Here is a 23,114-nt window from a genome sequence, read left to right as displayed (position 1 = left end):
AGAATGATATATTTACAGAAGAGAAAAATAGAGAGAAATAAAAAATAAGAAATTCAACACATAGACTGGCTTTACTGTACAGTATGTTTCTAGTGTTCACCAAAGTAATCTGTCAGAAGATAGTGTTGCCAAAGCTTTGTGAATTCAAACTGACCCAGCTGTCATGAATGAAAACGCTGACATGGTAACTAAGCACTTGGTTACTAAGCACAACAACCACGCAACAGGAAGCCTGCTTTTTTGCCAACGCCTACAGGGCACACTGTGCTGCCTGTGGTGTAATAAATCGATACTGCACTCCATGAGTGACAAAAGACTCTTAGATATAACAGAATGTTAAGTTTAGTCATTACAGCAAATTATATAGCAGAAAATGAATATATTTAGACATAAATAATCAAAAATAAATTACTTAAATTCTAAAGGTGAATGAAAAAATCCACTTCTGGTAAGATCATCATACAGGATGGTTTGAACCATCCTAATTCCCAGAATGCCACAGGGAATGTGCTGGTGTCCTCAGTCGCCTGACTGGTTCAGACAATTTGTCAGGTGACAATTTAAAAGGCAGGAAGTTGAGGCTTCCAGCTCAGTCTACAGTATATCAGTCCCTTTATGTGCTATCTGGGAGCAGTTCTCCAGGGTGAAGGAAAAAGGAACTATGGAACTTTGAAGTGCTTTTGAAAAGCGCATCAGACAAGTGAAGTCTGAGAGTTATTTGTTTTGAGGCTGGCAAGCAGATGAGCTGTTTAGCTACTTTTACCCACAGAATCACAACTTCAAGTAAGGAGCTCAACATGGAGCCTAGGTTTTTGTTTGGTTTGTTTTGAGTATTTTCCTCAAAACTGACAACAAAAGATTATTTTTTTCTTTACCTTATTGCTACTTTGTGGTTTTGGTTTTCCCTGACCTACCCATTGATGTCCTTATTGTATCGCCAAACACATCAGGGGGTGTCACAGATCCACCATTTCCACCAAATCACCAAATCTGTTCTCTATACTTAAGGACCTGTGCTAAGAGAGGACACAGAGCCGGAGCTCCTACGACACCACCAAGACTGACACAGAAGCCCAGATACTAGTCACAGCAGCTTCAGTCATTGCAAATGACACCAGCTCCACACAAACATTGCATATGAGACACATCAAGAACCCTAAATCAATAAATGCACAGTATGCTGCCTCCTTGGAGCTGAGGTGGCTGACACCATCCATAGAGCAGACAGACTTCTTACAAAGGCCCAGTTGTTGCTGTCCATATTGGGACAAATAATAAAACACATTCAGAGATCTAGAATACAAAAAGGAAGACTAGGACCAATCCAGTGGTCTTCTAATGGATCCTGCTTACAGCAAAAAAAAAAAAAACATTCATTTGTCACTACTACACATGACTGAGGACATGGTGTGTTGAAAAAGACTTCAGCTTCCTCAAGTCCCTGGAAACATTTAATGATGAACAGCATTTGTATACTGTATGGAAACTGTACAGTGGACCGCATGTGTCAACAGTTTGCTTAGCACAATGATTTACAGAGAAATTCAAAAACATTTAAAATAGAAAGTAAGTGGGAAAAAGCCTTAGAATCCCTGTCAGCAAGATATACACATTGAAGGACTACAGTAAGTTAAGTGGTTACTCCTAAATTGTAAAAGTATTAGGAATTTAATACAAGGGACAGAAGCTATTACCTTAGCAGGTGAATATTATGTACAGTAATTGCAATTAAAGATACATCACTGTTGGAGAATAAGAATGTAAATAGTGAAATAAATACTCCAGAGAGACAGTAAAGATGAAAGAGGGTGAGAAGCAGCACTATATATCACGAAAAGCATTCAGACTCAAGAAGGTAACCTGGATAAATCACAAGTTTCATAAACTATATGGGTCAACCTTAGAAGAAAAACATACAAAAGGCACAGATACAACTTTAAAAAAATAAATTTAGACATAAATAATAATTCAACCTCGGAACATTTGTGTAAAAGAAGAAGTGATTTTCATGGGAGACTTTAATTTACTTTAGAGGAAAGCCAATAGGAATGTCCACAACGGAAGCTGAAATGGTAAACATGGAAAAGGACGCTGTTAGCTCACTTTGTCACAGCACATACTGGAGGAAATGCCTGGATTGATTTACAGTAGCTGGAGTAAAGGAAACACTCATGAGAAAATCATTAGGGAACAGTGGTCATAACATAGAATGCTTTCACGTATATTTTGTAACAGTGCTGGTGTAGTCCAAAATAAAGGTTTAAAATATCAGGAATGCTGAAAATGAAGGAAAGAGACAGAGTTTAAGAAAAGTACATTGTGATAGGGTTGATATGGATCAGTAGAGAATGGATGATACCATTTCTGCAATATGAAGCGCAGAACAGATTCACCCCTGTAGCTTTTCAAGTACAAAAACAACAGTGGCACAAACGGATTAAAACAAATGAGTAGTTTAATTAAAAGGTTAGGTTCCTCCATCCTGTCAATGGCAGACAGCTCCCCCAGAATGTATGTGATTCTCTTCTCTGAATGGTTTTCAAAGCAGCAATATCTTTAGAACTGGGTGACCAAAATTTTGCACAACATTCTAAATGAGGCCTTACTAGTCCATTATACAGTTTTAACATAAAACCCATTTGATTTAAATTCTACGGCATACTTTAAAATTGTATATCACAGCAATTTTGCTTTCCTTTTTAATTGCTTCCCTGTGTTGTTTAGAGCTATGTGAGCTGCAGCCCCTCCTATCCTTCCCATTACTGAATTTTATTACAACCTTGTCCATGAATTTTTTAAATGACAATTAACAAGATCAATGCAGCAATTAAAAAAGCTATCTGCATCAGAGCACTACAACAGAACAGAGAGACTCTTGGTTGAGTAGCCTTTTTTTGTAGATATTCTGAGGAAAAAATAAAAAAGCAAACAGTGTTAGGATATTTACTTAAAGTACAGAATTTAAATCAGTTTTTGTGAAAACTGGTAAAAGCTCTTTTAAAATAAAATTGTATACAATTTGGGTCATATATGCATCAAACTATTGCTGCTCTGCAATCTGTTCAGTGAGGAGCGACCAGATACGTTTTTGGGCTCAGACGCAAGTCCTACGCAGGATGAAACAATGGGGCCTTTTCAGTCTTGAACAAAGAAGACCATGAGTGGACATGATTCAAGTACTTACCATCCTCAAGGAAACTGACGAGGTCAGCCCAATGAGCTTCTTCAAAATCAAACAGGAAACACAAAATAGAGTACACAACTGGAAGAAAACGACATTAAACTGTTAACAGGAGGCCTTTATCACACAAATAAGAGTTCCGGGAATATTGAACAAGCTACTCCGTCGTGTTCCTAAAGACGATACTCTGGGTTCTTCCAAAAAATGGCTGGATGTGGTTTTTGCATCAATGAAAGTACTAGTTACCAAAATGGCTAAATGAGCTAAATGACTTCTTTTCACTTGTAACTGTTCTTATATTTTTAGGTAGTGAAAAGTAATGTGTATTGACCCATGTAGAGGCTGGGTTGCAATGTAACATTTATTTAATTAACATGCTGCCATGCACACTTTCAAACAGATCTGGTGGTCTTCATTTTAACTGAAAGAAACAAAGTTGGGCCAAAACCCCCATATACACCTAGAAGTAATTTTCTACAAATACATATCCAAGTACATTACAAAATGAATAGTTTTTCCCTTTCCTTAAATGCATTTTATTTAGACAATGTAAAATGGAGCAAACGTTCTTCTGGAGCGAAGGATGTTGAGAACTGATGTTTTGGTGTTGAATATATACTTCAACAGGACCTCAACACACCATAAATGTTCACATAAAGGTATTTATGCATAGAATTTTAATCATACACATTTCCCTCGGCATTGTAGACACCGCCGTTTTTGACAGACCCATAACTATATTACAATCAAATAACTAGCATTAATTTTGAGTTTAGAATGTAATTTATATATTTATGTTATTATAATGGTACTTGTTCCAGCATCCAGATACATATACTTCTTCTAAATTGACATCAGTGTTATTTAGAGACACTGGTGATGAAGTGCTACTTACCCACACCAGAGCAAACAAAACTATAAACTGTGTGCTGCCTTCACCTACTGTCCAGTCAACTGGAAAATACTCACCAGAACATATCCTATCAGGTAAAAAGCCCACCAATATATAATTAAGCTCTTAGGTTAACAATGTAACCCTAACCCATATGTAGAAGCAGGGTTTTCTTCCTTGCTGCTATTAATCTGGTGCACTATCTACTGGTTAACAGTGCTCTACCGGACTGTCAGCCGGAGGGCCCGTTTTACATTTCTATAAAATGACTACGGGAGGTGAGAGTAAACAGGTAAAGGTGGGGGTTAAGCATTAACTTGTAGAACTCATTGTTCATTTATTAGCCAGCAGCCATATCACCCTGCAACTCACAACTGGCAGCCCGCTGAAGCTCAGCAGGTGTGAGCCTTGTCAGTACCTGGATGGGAGACCTCCTGGGAAAAACTAAGGTTGCTGCTGGGAGAGGTGTTAGTGGAGCCAGCAGGGGGCGCTCACCCTGCGGTCTGTGTGGGTCCTCATGCCCCAGTATAGTGACGGGGACACTATACTTCAAACAGGCGCCGTCCTTCGGATGAGACATAAAACCGAGGTCCTGACTCTCTGTGGTCATTAAAAATCCCAGGGCGCTTCTCGAAAAGAGTAGGGGTGTCCAAATTTCCCATTGGCCCTTACCAATCATGGCCTCCTAATAATCTCCCTCTATAAATTGGCTACATTACTCTGCTCTCCTCCCTACTGAGAGCTGATGTGTGGTGAGCGTTCTGGCGCACTATGGCTGCCGTCGCATCATCCAGGTGGGGCTGCACACTGGTGGTGGTGGAGGGGAGTCCCCATTACCTGTAAAGTGGAGTGACTTGAGTGTCCAGAAAAGCGCTATAAAAGTGTAAGCGTAAGTATTAATTAACATTTGATTTTAAAATATATAAAAAAATATTTACACATAAGGCACACTCGCAGGAAGGGCATCACTAGTGTAAATGACAATCACACAGACTGGAAGACGAAGTGCTCACTCCCACTGCCTTTTCTCACTTCCCCGTTACGTCCGCGGCTTGTGATGACGTCATGTCATGAATATTAACGTCGCTTTTCTGGTTGTCTTGCAGTGCCTGGTACCTTGTGTCAGCATCTCATCTGCCTTCTGTGTTCGGCAATCAAGCGGGCTCGGTGAGTAACTCTTTTTAACGAATCACCTCATTTGTAACTCAATGGGTGCCACCGTATTGTTCGCCGTGAACATGTACACATGACAGAAAAAGTTGAATCTTTCGCATTTATATCAGATATAGCACTTTTTTTTAAATGAACCCCCACCCCCACCACCCACCCGGCTTCGTTCTCCCGTGAAATAGCGAACAACACAGGAATTCAAATGTGCTGGAGGGGGGGGAAAACGCAAATGCGATATGTAGCAATAACCATTCGTGGATGTTAATTCCTGCTTCACGGGAAAACCTGCACAAATTGAACAGCGGGCAAGCTGGAGTCACGTGACCGCGCGGCTCTATCATAAAGTAGATCTCACTTCAGCATCTGTGTGTACAATGGACGGAATTCAAACATCTGCATCTACATCGGTTGCCTCGAGTATTTTCTTTACTTTTGTTGACTTATTGCGCAACATCCCTTTGTTCCTTGTGAGAAAGTCCTGACTCTGGTCCACAATCTGGACTGATAAACAACAGAATGCGCTAGATCACCGTCTCCCATTTCTCTTCGACTGTTCTGGCCATTTACAGTAATGTCATAAAGCCTACTCCAGGCCAAAGATCCCCCACAGTGAAATTCTCGATTAAAAAAATACTCTAGAACAGCTTCTGCGCGCACATGGTGGTATTCGGAAGGACTTGTATGAATAATGCAAGGTACTGTAATTCTGTACTACCGCTTTTAGAGTTTTGTCTCATGACTTTCTTTTTTATTTTCAGCTAATGATTTTAAATGTTTTTAATACACTATAGATAAACGGGTTAAATACAACACAAAATGTAAAAAAACAGCAGCCTCTTCTGGATTATTTATACTTTGTACATCAATAAAGTATTCAATGATCAATAGTTTTCCAAGCCGTTAAAATGGCACAAATGGCAGCACTACAATATTTGAATCTGCACCTTATGCTAAGGTTACAGTTTCAAATACACCTGAAACAAAAGCGTGAAGTAAAGATGATTTGGGGCTCTTACGTCTTTTAATCGACATGGTTTTCTCTGAAATGTTCCTTATTTTTATGAACCAAGGTAAAAAAACAATTTGTTACTGAATATTTTATTGATATATAAAAGTATAAATAATCCAGAAAAGTTTCCTGAGAAATATTATATTGTATTTAATCCGTGAGTCGATGATTTGCGTAAAATATATCTATAGATGTAGTTTAGCTGGGTTGGAAACTGTAAATTGAACTACATAAGAAATATTAAAATTCTGTAGACATGTAAAATACAAGCCAGCAGAATACAAATGCGACAGAAATCTCGGAAGACTATCCTTACAATGTTTAGTTTCTGTCAACAAACATTAACGGAAACAAAATTATCTCTGTCTCTAGCGAAGTGAGCTTTTTACGTTATGACGTTATATTCGTCGAATTTCATTTCCTGCTGTGTTGGTTTACCTCAGTGTTTGAGTCATGACTCGAATCACTGACAAGACAGAAGAAAAACGGGTATTCACAATATGGATCGATATAGCACATGCCTCGTGTATAAACTAGATATGTGTATATCAGCAAATAGGGTTGCGTGTTCACTGTTAGTTTTAACCTACACGGTGGCATTGTAAAAAAACTAGTTTTACGTATAGTTACGTCCGTATATTTGAAAGAAGTACAAATTCAAAACCCCAGTGCTTCCCGGGGTGAAGTAAGCACCTACGTATTCTGAATACAGAGCTCGTAAACATTTTACAATGAGAAAAATATAATATAAAATAAAAAATCAAATTCTAAACTATATGAGAGTGATATTACCTTAATCGGTTAAATTGAGCCGAAGCGACATAAACGAATTAATAATATGCAGTTTGTGTTTTATTAATGTTGCGTCAGTAGCAGTAGTTTTTTTTTTTCAGTACAATATCAAATTCAGTCATTCGATTACCGTTTTTTTTCCCCCCAGCCTAGGAAGTACAGGGGATGGATGATTTGCAAATATTGAGTCTGCCCAGATGACACCATGAACCCCGCCGCAAGCGGCGCTGCTGATTCTCGCTGCCAGTCAGACAATAGCAACAGAAAACCACACCGGGCTTCGTCTCCAGCTAGATTCAGAGACGGGGCGTCCAGATTAGCCACCAAAGCCTCGGCGATCTCTAAATGTGTCGCCGCCAAACAGGGGCCGAAAAACAACCGCAACTGTAACCAGGCGACGGCGTCGAGCAGCAGGGAAAAGCTCTCGCCGAAAGGTGCGGCAGCTGTCCCCCCGGCTGGTGCTGAAACTAATGCTTCGGGTACGTGCAGGGCGGAGGCTAGCAAGAAAACAGAGGACCGTAACAACCATCTGGCCGAAACCCGGCACACGGATGCAAACTGTACCACAGCAGATTTCAGCCGAGTAGTTGCCGACCAGCCCGGCTGCTCCCCCAGACCGTCGAAAGGGAGAGCGAGAAATCCGAGGAGCGGAGCGGACGGGCCCGGGAGCGGCGGCAAACAGAGCAGTAAGACTTCGGTGGGCTGTGGGCCCGGGTTCTGGAAAGAGGGATGCCTGCAATCTGAATTGATTCAGTTTCACATAAACAAAAGGCTGAAGAAAGGTGGTAAAATGCACACCAAAACAGCGAACGTCCAGGCTCCGGAGCCGCAGTTAGAGGTTTCTCCAGAGGGCATCAACATGGAGAATGTGACACAGCAAGATCAGAGCCTGGAAAACGAAATAGAGAGGCTGATGGAGGAAAATGAAGAACTCAAGGTACGCCGTTTGTGCTCTGTCTCTCTCTCTATATTATACACGGGTCTGTCTTGGCAGGTAATTCAATTATATTTAAACATTGGGGGGACAGGGTGACAGTGCAGGTTTTTTTTATCTCATCAATATCGTTTACTTGTTCGTAATAATATTGTATTATAACGTCTATAAGTCGTGCGATGAGTCGTTTATAATTGTTATTATACGTCTCTCTCTCGGCTGTATCATTCATTACACACCGGTTTGTTTTTATTATTAAATCCGATTTTCCCCCATTCGAATGTCGCCTCAAATCAGAGCGAAATCGAGGAGATGCGGACGGAAATGGACGAAATGAGAGACACCTTCTACGAGGAGGACGCCTGCCAGCTGCAGGACATGCGTCGCGAGCTGGAGCGGGCCAACAAGAACTGCCGGATCCTGCAGTACCGCCTGCGAAAGGCGGAGAGGAAGCGGCTGCGGTACGCGCAGACCGGGGAGGTGGACGGCGAGCTCTTGAGGAGCCTGGAGCAAGACCTGAAGGTACAGCATCACCTCGCGTCCAAAGGCAGGGTGTGGCGCTAGTAGACCTCCTGTTCTACCATAACGGCAGTAACACTTCTTCATATAGACTGTTCATAGGTTGCCGACTTTTCGATAGCGATACAATAATATATTTTTAGCTCAATATAATTACTGGAGAGCTTTATTATTAAATATATGTTCGCCATAAAAGCAGGCTATCGAAGTATTGTTGTTAGGGTGCCAATAAAAGAGAAACTTTGAAAGACAACAGACCTTTTGTGGAGTTCTCGCAGTTGAGACGGTTAATTTGCTTTTTTTTGTTGTTGTTGTTCTACTTTAGAGTTTGCTGCTGTAGGTTGTGTGGGTTACCAGGGAGCTGGATATCTATTTTTCTAGAATACTTGCATTTCACCTGCCTTAACTTTGCACTAGGGAATGTCTTGATCGTTGTTGGCATCGTCCACAGTAGGCACAGTGCAGGAGGTTTCACTGGCATACAGGTGTCTCTGGGTGGCATGGTGGCACAGTGGTGAGCATTGCTGTCTCACAGTACTGGGGCCCTGGGCTCCGTTCTGGACCTGGGGTGCTGTCTGTGTGGAGTTTGCATGTTGTCCCTGTGTTCACTTGGGTTTCCTGCATGTGATACAGTTTAATCCCACAGTCCAAAGACATACCGGCAGGTTAACTGGCTTCTGGGAAAACTGGCCCTGGTGCATGTGCGTGCATGTGTGTGTGTGACTGCATTTGCGTGCCCTGTGATGGACTGGTGTCCTGTCCAGGGCGAATCCCGCCTTGCTACCTGTTGCTTGATGGGACAGGCTCCGGCTGCCCCAAGACCCTGGATGGATGGACCCGTGGGCTTACATCATGTCTGTTACATTCTCTGTCTGTCAGTGCCAGTCCTCCACACAGGAATGCTTTTATCACAGGAATACAGGTTAATAGAGTTCAGGGTTCGACCGGAGTTAATATCATATTGCAGCTAGTAATCTTTTTTTATAATTGAGTTCATGTTCATTGTCTAAATATGGATGAAACCTGCTCTATCTACAGTATACTCTTGAATAATAATTATGTAAAAAAATATTTCATATTCACTCTCCAAACTGCATGAAATAACAGTTTATCATGGCTTCTATATTGTTAAACTGAGATATGTAAAATTATGATGAACTTTTAAAATATAATAATAATAATAATAATTGCTTACACTTATATAGCAATTTTCTGGACGTTCCACTCAAAGCGCTTTACAGGTAATGGGGACTCCCCTCCACCACCACCAGTGTGCAGCCCCACCTGGATGATGCGATGGCAGCCATAGTGCACCAGAACGCTCACCACACATCAGCTCTCAATGGGGAGGAGAGCAGAGTAATGTAGCCAATTCATAGAGGGGTGTTATTAGGAGGCCATGATTGGTAAGGGTAATTACACCCCTACTCTTTTCGAGAAACGCCCTGGGATTTTTAATGACCACAGAGAGTCAGGACCTCAGTTTTACGTCTCATCCAAAGGACGGTGTATAGTGTCCCCGTCACTATACTGGGGCATTAGGACCCACATGGACTGCAGGGTGAGCGCCCCCTGCTGGCCCCAATAAACACCTCTTCCAGCAGCAACCTTAGTTTTTCCCAGGAGGTCTCTGACCAGGCTCACACCTGCTGAGCTTCAGTGGGTTGCCAGTTGTGAGCTGCAGGGTGATATGGCTGCTGGCGTGAAAATATAAATCTGATGGCAAGCTCATGCTAATTTGTTCCAAATAAAAGTGTGTTTTTTTTTTCTGTATTAATAATACAATGGAAATGCTAAAGATACCCTAAATGGTGTTGTTTATCAGATGTTCGGGAGGTGGTCAAGCTCTAATCTCACCCTTCTGCTCACTTATTTATAAATACTCACTGGATGCCCAGTGCACATTTTTTTTCTAGCAAGCAGACTTTCTGTCTCATCAGCGACATTCTTTCGTCTTATCAGCTCTCACGTACAGCAAGACCCTTACCTTTATCTTCTTCTCCTTCTCCAAACCAGGAATGGAGCCTCCTTTCCAACAAACACTTCTACAGACTCTAATCCTCCACAGAAAGCAACTGGCTGCCCATGCCCGCCATGCTGTCTGCTCTTTTCTTTCAGTTTCTCCTGATGTCGTCAACCCTCTCTGGAACTCTGATGAGCCGCGGCCCCTTCGGCCCTTCTCCCTTCTTCTAATTCTGCTGTCCGCCTTTTCGTTCTCTTTTCGGACGAGTATCCAGTCATCCGAATGAGTGTCCAGTTCACCGCTTTGTCTCTGCCCTCTCCCCAGTCCTCCTGTCCGCTGTCCTTCGGGGAGCCCCCTTGCCAGCTGATGGGGGCGCAAGGCAGCAGTCTGAACTGGGTCCAGGCTGCCTTGCTCTCCGCCCTCGCAGGTCCTGGTGCCAGTGGCCCAGGCCGTGAAAGCGGATCCCAGTTTTGGCCGCGTTTGTTGGGGATAGCTGATGGACTGTCAGGAGTCAGGAGTTGGACTCGGTCACTTTTTCTATCTGTCAGACCAGTCTCAGGTCATTGCCCTGCTGAAATTTGTGGCCCAGTTTTAGATTCTTGGATCACCCAAGCAGGGTTCTCCTTATATTCCTTATATGAGAGTAGTTCTCTCCCTGTCCTGTCAAATGGCCCAGACTCTGCTGATGACAATCTGGCCCATAACATAATGGTGCCATTATCGTGCTTGACTGCTGAGCTGGCGCAGTCTGTGTTTTGTGCGGTCTTGGGTCTTTGTCAAGTATAACACTATGAATTTATTTTTGTCTCATCACACTTTCTGCCATGTACAGTATTTCTCGTATAAGCTTTAAGATGAGTTCCTTTCAGGAAAGGGTTTTTTTCTATGCTGCTCACCAGCTTTGTGCTGGAACTGGGACATTCTGTCTGTGAACACTGATTCCCATCTCAGACACAGAACTTCGCAAGTTTTCTAAGGTCACTGTTAGCTGACCAGTTACCAGTTTCCAGCTTGCCTCTGTGCTCAGTTTGGAGAGTGGCCAAGTCTCGGTAGAGTCTGGGTGGTGTGATGCATATTCCGCTTTTTGGTGATGTACTGTACATCATGGTACTCAAAGGGATTAGTAACCTTTTCCTGAGCTGTGCCTTCCTTACTGCTTCTGAAGGAAACATGACTTTCAAAAGCTCTTTGATCCTAGCTGTCGACATTTTGTGCCCAGTGTGAGTTGTGGCTTGAAATGTAATATCTATCTAGGGAAAATACAGGGACAGGTCCATGTACTCTGGTGTCAAGTTTTGTTTACATACAGACAACAATTACTCCGGGTTTGTGACCTTTCAAGCTACTCCTTTACAACCGAATAGATTTACATTTGCAATACCTAAACCACAGAATATTTATGCAATCGAGAATTGTCTTTAAAAATGTAATTTATTTACATATTATCAACATTTTCAGATATATCAGTGTGGGGTAGATTGTGTGGATTCTAAATCTTATATCTTATTTAAAAGTGTCATGTTAGCAAACTGGCACAGAGTGTTCTGCAGCAGAAAACATTGTGAATACCCTTAAAGGCACTGTACAGAATATTTTAACATTTTGCAGATGTAAAAATGTAAAACATTATGCATTGATAAGCACTAGCCTAATTTTTACTCTGTGTAAAAGAAGTCTAAAATATCTTGCGAAACATAAAATGATCCCAATATTTTATAAGAAGTACAGTTTGAATTTTACTTATGTATAATGCTTGCTATAGCATTGTTGATAATGATTGGAATCCCCTTAATATTAACAGGCTGGTATTTTTGTTCTTCTTTAGAGGTCAAAATGAAAAAATAGTCCCAAGTCTTCGCTATATCAGTCTTCAGCAAAAAATGAAAATGAGAAGTCTCTCAGCGTTGCACATAATTATATTTCCCAGGTGGCAAAGGATGTGTCGGTGAGGCTACATCACGAACTGGAGAATGTGGAAGAGAAACGTACAAAAACTGAGGAAGAAAATGAGAAGCTTCGACAGCAACTGATTGAAGTGGAGGTCACTAAGCAAGCTCTGCAGAATGAACTTGAAAAAGCCAAAGAAGTGAGTTGTTAATTTTTACAGTATGTAGTGTAAAAAGTGTAAATGTGATGTATATCTAAGTGTGTTTATATGTAATGTATATTTGAGTATTTGTTGGAAAAAATGGCTGAATTCAAATGTTTGATGGCTTAAGTTATGTTTCCAGTAACAATTTTAATCTGTTTCAGAAATCCCATTTATGAAAAATACATCCACATCAAATCTAGTGAATAATGCCACTTAGATTGTTGGAAAAACAGATCTAAGCCACTTTTTTAAGATTGCGGGCAAGAAGAGTAAAGGATGTTTTGTAATGAGCAGAGTTCTCACTCCCCTCCTATCTGCCCTGAACTAAACAGTGAGGACTGGCGCCAAGTGCTCTCTGTTGTGCAGAGCACAGCTGGGAAGACTGTGCTGCAGAGTACTGCAGTGCTGCTGGAGATATTCCTTTGCTGCCTATACAGAGCAGTGCTAGACTTACAGCAAACATCGTGGAAATATAGGAACACTAAACACTGCACTGCGGCCTCGCATCGCCTGCATTAGAGTGATGTCTTGTACTGTTACTGTATGTATGCTAATTACTCTGCCAAATATAATTGAACACAGTACTAATAAACACTCAGATTATATTTCACCCCTCTTGTTTATACTGGCTCTTACAGAAGCAGACTTTTAGGCTATGTCATTCTTCTTAGGTTGATGGGTTCAGGCACATTCATTGGTTAATAATAGTGTCCATAGCTGCACTGTGCTTGATGAAAACGTTCACTTAGCTTTATGATCATGTATAGTCTTAGTTAATAAAAAAAAAACAATGGAAAGGGGATTCAACTACAATATGATGACTCTGAATAGTAATTGGAATTCCAGAGTGTAGTTAGACTTAATTAGGATAGTGCAGGCGAGTGTAGATAGACTAAATTAGAATCATTTAAATTGTAGTTAAACTAAAGTAATAACCTGCTGCAACATTAGTATTTAAAATGAAAAAAAGCCACTGTTTAAATAAGTATCCAGTAAACGTAGATCACTGGCTTTGCCTTTCAGCGACTAATACAAGTGCTCTACTTTTGATTCTAATAAATATGGATTTTGTGTGGCTTTGTAATAAAACTAAAGTGTGATGTACAGTGCTGTAGTAACCTCTAATACTAATATGTGTCATATTAAGCAAAAAACATGTTTTAACATTTTTATTCACACAATTGCTACCTTTCAGTCCTTTCTTCAGAATTTGCCCCTCAGTGTTTTCATTGTTAGTTTTATCCTCACCTTTTCTTTATCCGTTTTTCCAGCCCCTGCTCTTGTCCTCAATACTTGTGAAAAAGCGTACATTCTCTACAGCGTGCCTGTGTGTATATCATTCCTGTTTTTCTCTTCATTCTGGAACGAACCACGCTATCGGACCTACCCACTCTAATCCCCGCTGTTACGTTTATCTTTTTACATTGGCCGGTTTGGCCTGAAAGGCCTTCACCTTGTGTACTGCCATTATTTCCCTGGGTGACAGTAAGAAAATATCAGGCCAGCAGAAAAGAAAGTGTCAGTGTTCCTTTAATGAGTATTGGTGCACAGCTTTAAAAAAAAAGCAGTCTTGGTGTCTGAGAATGATTGGGGAAAAAAGCTTTGTGAATCCCAGGGCATCGTAAAAGGTCTCTCCTGATGGTGCTGACTGCACTTCCCCGATGCCTACCAGTTACTTTGTGTATATAATAGTATTATGTCAATTATTCCAGTCCTGTGTTTTGAGGTTTAGTCATCTCATTACTAATCACAGAAGGACAGCAGTGAATTTCACAGCTTTCTTTTTTTGGGTTGTGATGTCACTCAGCCCACCCCCCCAGTGGTGACAAGAGTCATGTGACTCCCCCAACAACAAAGGCACTGTATCTGAGGAATTAAGCCACCTCAGATGTGCCTTTCAATGGCACAGACCAGCACAGACAGAGCGCAAACGAATGAAACTGGTTCGGTTCTCCTGCCCCATTCTGGGGGGGAGTGACATCACATCCCAGAAGAAGTAAGGAGCTATATCTCGGGAATGAAAGAAGCAACAAAACAAACCAGCACAGGAGGAGCACAAACAAATCCCTGGGTTTCATCATTTTTTGTGCTGTTTGTAGAGTTGTGAACTTCCTGGAGACATAATACCTGAATGTTTATAAATCCCATTGGCTTGCCTTAAATTTGGATTGTTGCAGTTTGGGGGTAATTATAATATCAGTTCCTCAGTGTTCCCTAACAACGTGATTAAAAAATCTGCTGACAAAAGGGGTTTTTCTGTCATGTGAGTTGCTTACAACCCAGACAACACCCTAATTAAAATTACAGACCTGCACTTAAGAAAACAGCTGGAAGATACTGAAGGAAATGAATCTGTGGGATTCTAGAATCATGGTTTGTCTTGCTGAATGGGGGTGCTACAGTACCTCTGTCTCGCTGTTAAAACATAACATGGTCGTGAATTGAATTTATTCAATTACAGGCTATATTTCAAACAGCAGTTTGTTGCACTCATGTTTTCCTGTGTGTTTAAATCTTTTGTCAGCTGTCACTGAAAAGAAGAGGAAGCAAGGATTTACAGAAGTCAGATAAAAAGAACGTGCAGACCCCAACAGAGGTAAAAGCAAATACAAGTGGTGTTAGAAATATTAAGCACTAACATAAACAGCGGCAATGAATCTCATTTAGATTAGCAGTACTGGTGTTATACGTGATGCCTAGATTAAAAGTACTGGAGCTTTAACCGTATAATGAACTCTCAGATATTTAGTATGGTTATAAATGACTAAAGTGCTCGAAAGATGTTCAGAATATCTAAACATGTAAAGAAAATTACTGTTATTTCTTGAGGTGATTATTAAAGCACAGTTTGGAGTTCATGCCTTGACAGCAGTACTGAATCATACCCACACCCTGCCCAGCTGCTGGTGGATCACATGCAGCCCCAGTCGCACTACAAGAAGCAGCTTGTACCACTGACGTCACTGTAATATATAACTGCTGTACCTCCGTATACCTTGTGAAAACATGCCCTGTGTGTGGTACCCAGTTTATTTCGACTTGTTATCCGATTCACTCTTAGTCCCTTGTACTAATTAGAGCTATACAATAGTAGCCCACTTTCTGGCCACAGGATCTGAGTCCATATCTATATTTAGTCACAGAATAATGATCAATATCACATCGACATCGCATGATGTTGATTCTGAACTGAAAGTACCTTTAGATGAAATGAGATCTAGTTGTATTTGTGAATCACTTTGTTTCGTTTTTGTTTGCTTTTACTCAAAATTGACACGTAAATGTAACCAAAAAGGTGTGTGACGTTTATTTAAAATCGGGATTGTGCCACTATAAAACATGCTTGCTCGTTACAAAAAAAATGTTTTGTCCGTTCCGTCTTCAGGAAGACAATGAAGACTTAAAATGTCAGCTTCAGTTTATAAAGGAGGAAGCTACCCTGATGAGAAAGAAGATGGCAAAAATTGACAAGGAGAAGGACAGGCTGGAACATGAGCTTCAGAAGTACCGCTCTTTCTATGGTGACCTGGACAGCCCACTGCCGAAAGGTGAGGCAGGAGGTCCCCCGACCACAAGGGAGGCAGAGCTCAAGCTTCGTCTGAGGCTGGTGGAGGAGGAGGCCAATATCCTCGGCAGGAAGATTGTGGAACTAGAGGTGGAGAACAGGGGCTTGAAAGCCGAGCTGGATGACCTACGGGGCGATGAGTTTGCGGGGGCCGTCAACCCTTCCTTTCGGGAGCAGAGCGAGTCGATCTCCGAGCTGCGGCAGCAGCTGCAGCTCGTGGAGGACGAGGCCGAGCTCCTGAGGCGAAACTTGGCCGACCTGGAGGAGCAGAACAAGAAGATCACTACAGAGCTCAACAAGCTCAAGTACAAGGCTGGCTCGCACGAGAGCTCCCGGCACACGGACAGCGCCAAGACGGAGGCCCTCCAGGAAGAGCTCAAGGCCGCCAGGATGCAGATTAATGAGCTCAGTGGCAAAGTCATGCAGCTGCAGTACGAAAACAGGGTCCTGATGTCCAACATGCAGCGCTACGACCTGGCCTCCCACCTGGGGATCCGGGGGAGCCCTCGAGACAGCGACGCGGAGAGCGATGCCGGGAAAAGAGAAAGTGACGACGACTCCCGCCCCCCTCACCGGAAGCGAGAGGGGCCAATTGGTGGGGAGAGCGACTCGGAGGAAGTACGCAACATCCGCTGCCTGACGCCCACCAGGTCCCTTTACTCTGCTGAGGGCCGTTTCTTGCCCAAAAACTTTAAAGACCGCCAACAGATGATCGATATCCGCATAGAAGCCGAGCGGCTCAGCAGGACTATAGACCGGTTAATTTCCGACACCAGTACCATCATAGCCGAGGCCAGGATCTTTGTGGCCAACGGGGATCTCTTCGGCAGGATGGACGAGGAGGATGACGGTAGCAGGATACGAGAGCACGAGCTGCTCTACAGAATCAATGCGCAGATGAAAACCTTCCGCAAGGAGCTACAGAGTTTTATAGACAGGCTGGAGGTCCCGAAATCTGACGACAGGGGAGCCGAGGAACCTCTGTCTGTAAGTCAGGTAAATGTATTTGTGCTGACGGGCCCAGTAGGTTTAGTGATCAGACTGGCCTTCCCCACCACATTTGGATATTCTTTATTGAGGGTGTATACCCCCTTAAAGGTTCTTCCAAATTATTTAATCGCATAAACCAGTATTTTGGATGAGCTTGAAAAGCCTTTTCTTCACACAGGAAACATTTTCTATAGATAAATAATAATAATGATAACGTCACTTTATTAACCCTTTACAATTTCTTGCATTAGGAATTTGTCTTTTCGCATACCCCAGCTTGCTCTCCATGAGACACACAGATAGGGAGAGAGAAGCTTGGGGTCAGAGCGCAGGGTCAGCCATTGTACAGCACCCCTGGAGCAGCTAGGGTTAAGGGCCTTGCTCAGGGGCCCATTGGAGTAGGATTCCTCTGCCGGCTGCGGGATTTTGAACCTTCAAGCCACAGGCGCGGATCCTTAGCCACAGAGCCATCGCCCCGCCCAAGATAATCCAGGAGTTAGACCTTTAGGGACCCCTTGAGCTGTAGTGGAATAATTCAAGTGCACAGAATAATTTTCTCTCCCGCTATTTGTTAGGCAGAGTTAGGTACTGTATGTCGTATATTATGTGAAACATGTAGTTCTATCACTTGGCCAGTTTGAAGGTATTTCAGTTTCATAGTAATTTTATTGTTAGTTTGTTTGACTGATGTTTTCATCCAAGTAACTTTGGATGGGTAAAAATGTATATTTTTATACCCATTTATACAGTTTAGTAAAAGTAGTCTATGTAAACTAACTTGCTCAAGGGTTCAACATCAGTGCGCCACCTATGATTTGAACAAAAGATCTTTGATTTTACGATTCTAAAGGCTTTAGTCTACAAGTGTCTACTTCTAATTTACAACTGAGGTCTTTCAGGATGCATTAATATTAAATGATTAAGTAAGCTCTAGCATTTTTCTGAAGAGAAAGCTCAATTTTCTTGCTATGTTTGCTATTGCTTGAGATCATGCTTTGAGAGCACAATCTAAATCCACAGCGCTTAAAATTGAGGATGAACCAGGGTTTGTAAATTAAATTGCCATTAAAGGTTTCACTTTCAATCATAAAGTAATGAAAAACACAAATATTCTTCCATGTTTGAGAAGCTTCTTTTTTAAAAAAACAGGAGCTTTTCAAGATTTTAATGAAAAAACACTTGATCAAATCCGCACAAATCTTCTTGTCTGACAAACCCTCAAGTTCAAACCCTTGAACTTAAAATTTTACATTTATTTATTAAACGTTTGATGTGTTTTTAAATATAATTAAGTCATTTTAAAAGACGTTTTTTCTGTGTATTTGTATGTCCACCTTATAGTGTAGTCACAGCAGTTTTAAAACACTTGAAAGACAGATCCAATTCCTCATTATATACTATTTTAAAATGGGTTGATTACATGAAAACTTAAAAATCACAAAGATCTTTGTAATTTTAGGGTTTCCAAGTAGCCTTTCACTTAAAGAAAGCAATAGTTCTTTTTTCTGATGAGAGGGAAGGGGTTTTAACAAAAAAGAAAAATCCAAAATGTCACATGTACAGTATGTAAGGGATACTCCCAATGTGACGTTCATAAAAGCAGCTCACAGATTCTAAGGACATGATTATCTGTAAAACAAAAAGCATGATTTCAAACATAATAGGCTTTGACAAGCATCATCATGATCCTCCTCCTCATCAAAGATGTTAACTGGTGCTGCTAGTTTAAATCAACTAATAACTAAGTTTAAAACACAATTATAACTGTCCTGAAATGCCTCAGGTTATTGTACTGATTGTTAATCCAGTATGAAATGTATTTGTGTCTTCTGTGTTCTGCATACATTTCTAATTCTGTGTTCTGCTTGGCCTCCTCTAATTAACACTTGTTTTATCTTATCTCTTGTATTTACCTACCCAGATGTTTCAACCTATTATTTTACTTATTCTCATTCTCGTCTTATTCTCCTCACTTTCCTATGCCACCATATTCAAATTGGTCTTTCTGTTTACACTTTTTTTTGTCCTGTAAATCCCATCTCCTTTAGTGTAGTGCTGTTTTGTTTTTTTTGTTTGTTTTATTTATTTTCAACACGTCACCAAGGTTACACGAAGTACAGGAAATATTGTTTTTGCATGGGCCACCGCTCTACAACTGATTATATGCTTATGAATAACACTGGAGACTGCAAACTTTATACCATGGCACATTCTTCATTAACAGGTATGTGGATTACATTACTAGCCCTCTAGAAAACAAATACTTCAAATGCCCTGATTTACGGTATGAGCTGTCCATTTGAATGAATAGTACTTTCTATTAATTTGATATAGTAATTCAGGACTGTTTGTTAAGTTTTATAGAGATATTTATCTGTACTTAAGGAACCACTCATATGAACTAAGAAATAAGAAATGAAATGTATGTAAATCTTTAAAAATTGTATTAATCATTTTATACATTGTATCTGATAGCATTCTGTCCACGTGATGTGGAATTTACAGTCTTTATGTTAAATAAGCTATATGGCAACATAAGTTAAACTAATTATCGGCCACTGCTTAAGTAATGATTTATGTGATGAAGATGGTAGGGCAGAACATTTTGTGTACCTCTGTCCACCCATCAAATTTTAAAATGGGGTATTTTCCCAGTGCAATCATTTTGAAGACCAGAAAATCCTTTCAAACTGTGTGTTCTCAGTTAACTAAATCCCTTCTACATAATTAGGGAGGTAGAAAATATTATACAAACTTATAATAACAATAATCAGAATCAAAATACAGGTACTGTACGAAGTTGTGATTCTATATAATTTCCCCCAGTGGTTGGTGCACACAGTTAAATTGTGCTTAGTCCCTCTGTCTTCTTTAAGTCTAACCACCTTTTCAATGGTTTTGCGACTTCATTATTGTTATCCCCGCAGGATCCTAATAGATCATGATTCTTTTTGTTTTTAACAACCAAATTTAGGAACCTAAAAGAAAATGACTGATTCCTCAATGGCAGCAAGTAGTAATGTAAAAATTCACTGAAAGCAGTGAGTAGAAGGGGAATGGATTGAGAAGCAAAGTATCCGAAAACGTCTTAGGAATCAACAGTGGGATAATGTGCATGTGCATGGATTTTTAATAGGAACTAGCAGGCCATGCTCTGGTATTTTCTGGCACTTGTTTTCAGTTTGCTTTCATGGAATTGGACAGTAGCTGCTTTAAAGAACAGCTCTGGAGTGATTTCAAGAAGAAAGTTTGTGCCAACTACATTCTAATGGAAGCTGCTGAACTGAAGCAAAGTGCCTGCTTTTAAAAACTCATGCTGCTTGCAAATGAGTTAAATGGAGATCCTGCTTTTCAGGAAATATAGACTTAAATAAAACGAAACAGTATATCAACTTAATTGCAACTATGGCCTTTCCTTCTTGGAACTTTAAAAGTAAGATAAAGTTGTCAATAGGTGAGACTGAAAGATTTGCTTGATTGCTGTTGGCCAATTGATTTTGTTCTTCACAGATTGCTTTTGAAAAAAACAGTGCTATACACATCAATGTTGTGGTTGTATAAACTAGGCACACAATTTCTTCACTTTATTCACTTTAGTTTATGCATTTTTAATACAAGTCATCTGTTTTGATATTTTTCAAGTCATATGTCATATTCTTTAACTGCCAGCATAGTGAATACTGTTTTAATTGAGTATCTAATGAGTAAGCCTTTCACAGAACTTTAAAGATATTTAACATTTATATGGGTTATGAATTATGCTCTGGAATAAGTGGAAAGAAGAAAACTAAGTGAACATAAAAAGTTGAAGGTCTCCTCATAAAAATATGGTGCTATAAAAAGAGTAAATAATAGGAAAAAAAATATTTCCTAGTTCCTTCTGATTGGAAACAGGCAAGATGCTACTAGTCATCGCAAGCCTTTCCTAACACGTCACTATAAAAGAGGGATTGAAGAAGGCGAAACTATGCATTGCATACAGAAGCACCTCTGAGTAATCCTGGGCAAGCAAGCCTTAGAATGATTAGTCATCTCCTTCAATTCCAGAACCATCTGTGTACTGGAAAATATCTCTGGCAATCGTGAGCAAATTCATTTTTTACCTTAATACTCAGATGTTCTCTTTTACCATCTCCACCTGGTGATATCTATAAGGACGGTCTACAGTGCCTTACACAAGTATTCAGACCCCATGGTGTCCCATTTCCTGATATTTCAAAGTGATGCGCACACATTGTTTTAACTTTAAACTTAATGCGTAATATAAGAAGTCTGAATGTTCGAACTGAAGACTTCTAATTGTTTGTTACCGTAAATGTCGAGCAAAACTGATGAGAAAAAATGGAATACATTAGCCCCATGATACATAAGTGTTGAGACCCATGAATTCAATATTTGATGGAAATCCCCTGTTGCTGTGCTCCTTTAGGGTTCATTCGGATTCTTCAACCTCACGTCTTATGCAGCAGTGGCAGCAGTTACAACCCCAAGTCTTTTTGGCTTGAGTCTCTACCATCTTTGCACACGGCTGTGCTGCATGAGCGCCCATCCTTCTGAGCTGATTTGCTCAGGGTCTCTCGAGTTACTGGGGAATGGGGAATCACTTGTGAATGGTGTTTTGCACTTTTTCCTCAGATTCCCTATAGGATTCAAGTCAGGGCTTTGGGCCACTCAAGGACATGACCTTTCTCAGTCTTAGGTCCCCCCAGTGCGGCTTTGGCCTTGTGCTTTTAACCTTCCTACTACTGAAACGGGTATTTTTGCCGCAGTTTCAATTCTTCAACAGAGCGAAAACGGTTTTCCTCCGGCGTTTGCCTGTGCTTGCTCCTTTCGTTTGTCCTTCAGTCCTCACGCGCTTTCCACTTCCCCTGCTGAAGGAGGCCCCCCCCGCAGCACGATCCCGCCCGGTGTGCTGTTTTGGGTTTGTGAGGGCTGTCAAGACGAAAAGGTTGCAGTTTGGGTTCGTCTGATACGTACGGGATACGAAGCGCATTTTCACTCTGCCACACAGGCCTTTTGTGGAGTGACTGGGATGTGTCGACTGGTGCACATTTCCCCCATTTCAGCCATTTCAGGCACTGTCTGAGTGGTATGAGGCACCTTCCTGTTCTTGATATTGTGTGGACCGTGTTTGCAGGTACAGTACATTCAGAGACGTCAGTATTTTTGTAGCCCTCTCCTGATCTGTGCTCTTCAATGACTGTATCCCTGACTTGCTTTGAAAGCACCTTAGTCTTAATCATGGTGAGACTGTAAGCATTAAAACAACAAAATGTGACAACTACACAAGAGTCTGAATGCTTTTGCAGGGCACTGTACTGTACATGTACTGTATATGCAACAAGAATATGTATATACAGTGTAGTAACCATGCTAAGTGTTCAAAAAAACCAAAGCTTTTGTAATTAAAGTTCTTCAGAATCAATGTTCTTCAGGCTATTATGAGATATTTGTATTTGTGTTTTTAAAAGCAGTTAAAGAGTAAATTGTTTATTAACATCATTCTCTCTATTATTCTCTGTTTGGATAGTTTATAAAGGCATGCTTCCAACCTAGAATTCTGAAGTTGTTATATAAATAGGTAAGTACTGTCAAACAAAATGTATATCAACGTATCATTGTATGGTAGCAATGTACTGTAAAACACATGTATTTTCTGCCTTAGCACTTGGATATTTAACTTCCTAAGTTACATACAAGAAAAAATGATGTTGAATGATTCTAAACTGCTGTTTGTAGGTATTACACAATATATCCAAATTGAAAAACTAATCCTGCAATTATATTTTAAGAACTTGGGCTTCATAAGTGTTTTGTAGCACAGCTGTATTAGAGGGCAGCTGTCAGATTATTGAATTAGATGTTTTTAGGTGCCTTTATTTGTCTCACACATTACCCTCTTGACCTTGCTTTATTATTCTTTTTGATTTGTGTAGTAGTAACTGAAATCCAGAATGATTTTTGTACTACACTGGAGAGGTTTTGATGTTACAAGTAATGATAATAT

General features: G+C 40.7%; 1 protein-coding gene across 7 annotated transcripts; it reads left to right on the top strand.

Annotated features, from left to right (window-relative positions):
* Positions 1–5,149: 5,149 nt before the first annotated feature.
* LOC102689447 (microtubule cross-linking factor 3) lies at positions 5,150–22,617 on the top strand. Of its 7 annotated transcripts, XR_011180065.1 has the most exons (8): positions 5,150–5,240; positions 7,193–7,981; positions 8,276–8,500; positions 12,388–12,546; positions 15,077–15,148; positions 15,938–17,104; positions 19,212–19,331; positions 21,002–22,617. XR_011180065.1 is itself a non-coding variant. In XM_006626301.3 (7 exons), the coding sequence occupies exons 2-7, from the start codon at positions 7,250–7,252 to the stop codon at positions 19,137–19,139; spliced, it is 2,475 nt and encodes an 824-aa protein (XP_006626364.2). In that variant the 5' UTR covers positions 5,150–5,240; positions 7,193–7,249; the 3' UTR covers positions 19,140–19,302. The 7 variants fall into 7 exon arrangements, 6 of the variants coding, with proteins under 6 accessions (XP_006626364.2, XP_069034693.1, XP_069034692.1 ...); XM_006626301.3 differs by lacking the exon at positions 21,002–22,617 and having other exon boundaries at positions 15,938–17,113; positions 19,029–19,302; XM_069178592.1 differs by lacking the exons at positions 19,212–19,331; positions 21,002–22,617 and adding an exon at positions 17,359–19,122.
* The last annotated feature ends 497 nt before the right edge of the window (positions 22,618–23,114 follow it).

This window comes from Lepisosteus oculatus, chromosome 2 (assembly GCF_040954835.1).
Source record: "Lepisosteus oculatus isolate fLepOcu1 chromosome 2, fLepOcu1.hap2, whole genome shotgun sequence".
Taxonomy (NCBI): Eukaryota; Metazoa; Chordata; class Actinopteri; order Semionotiformes; family Lepisosteidae; genus Lepisosteus; species Lepisosteus oculatus.
Note: the sequence above shows the minus strand (reverse complement) of the source record. Positions and strands in the feature narration are given on the sequence as shown.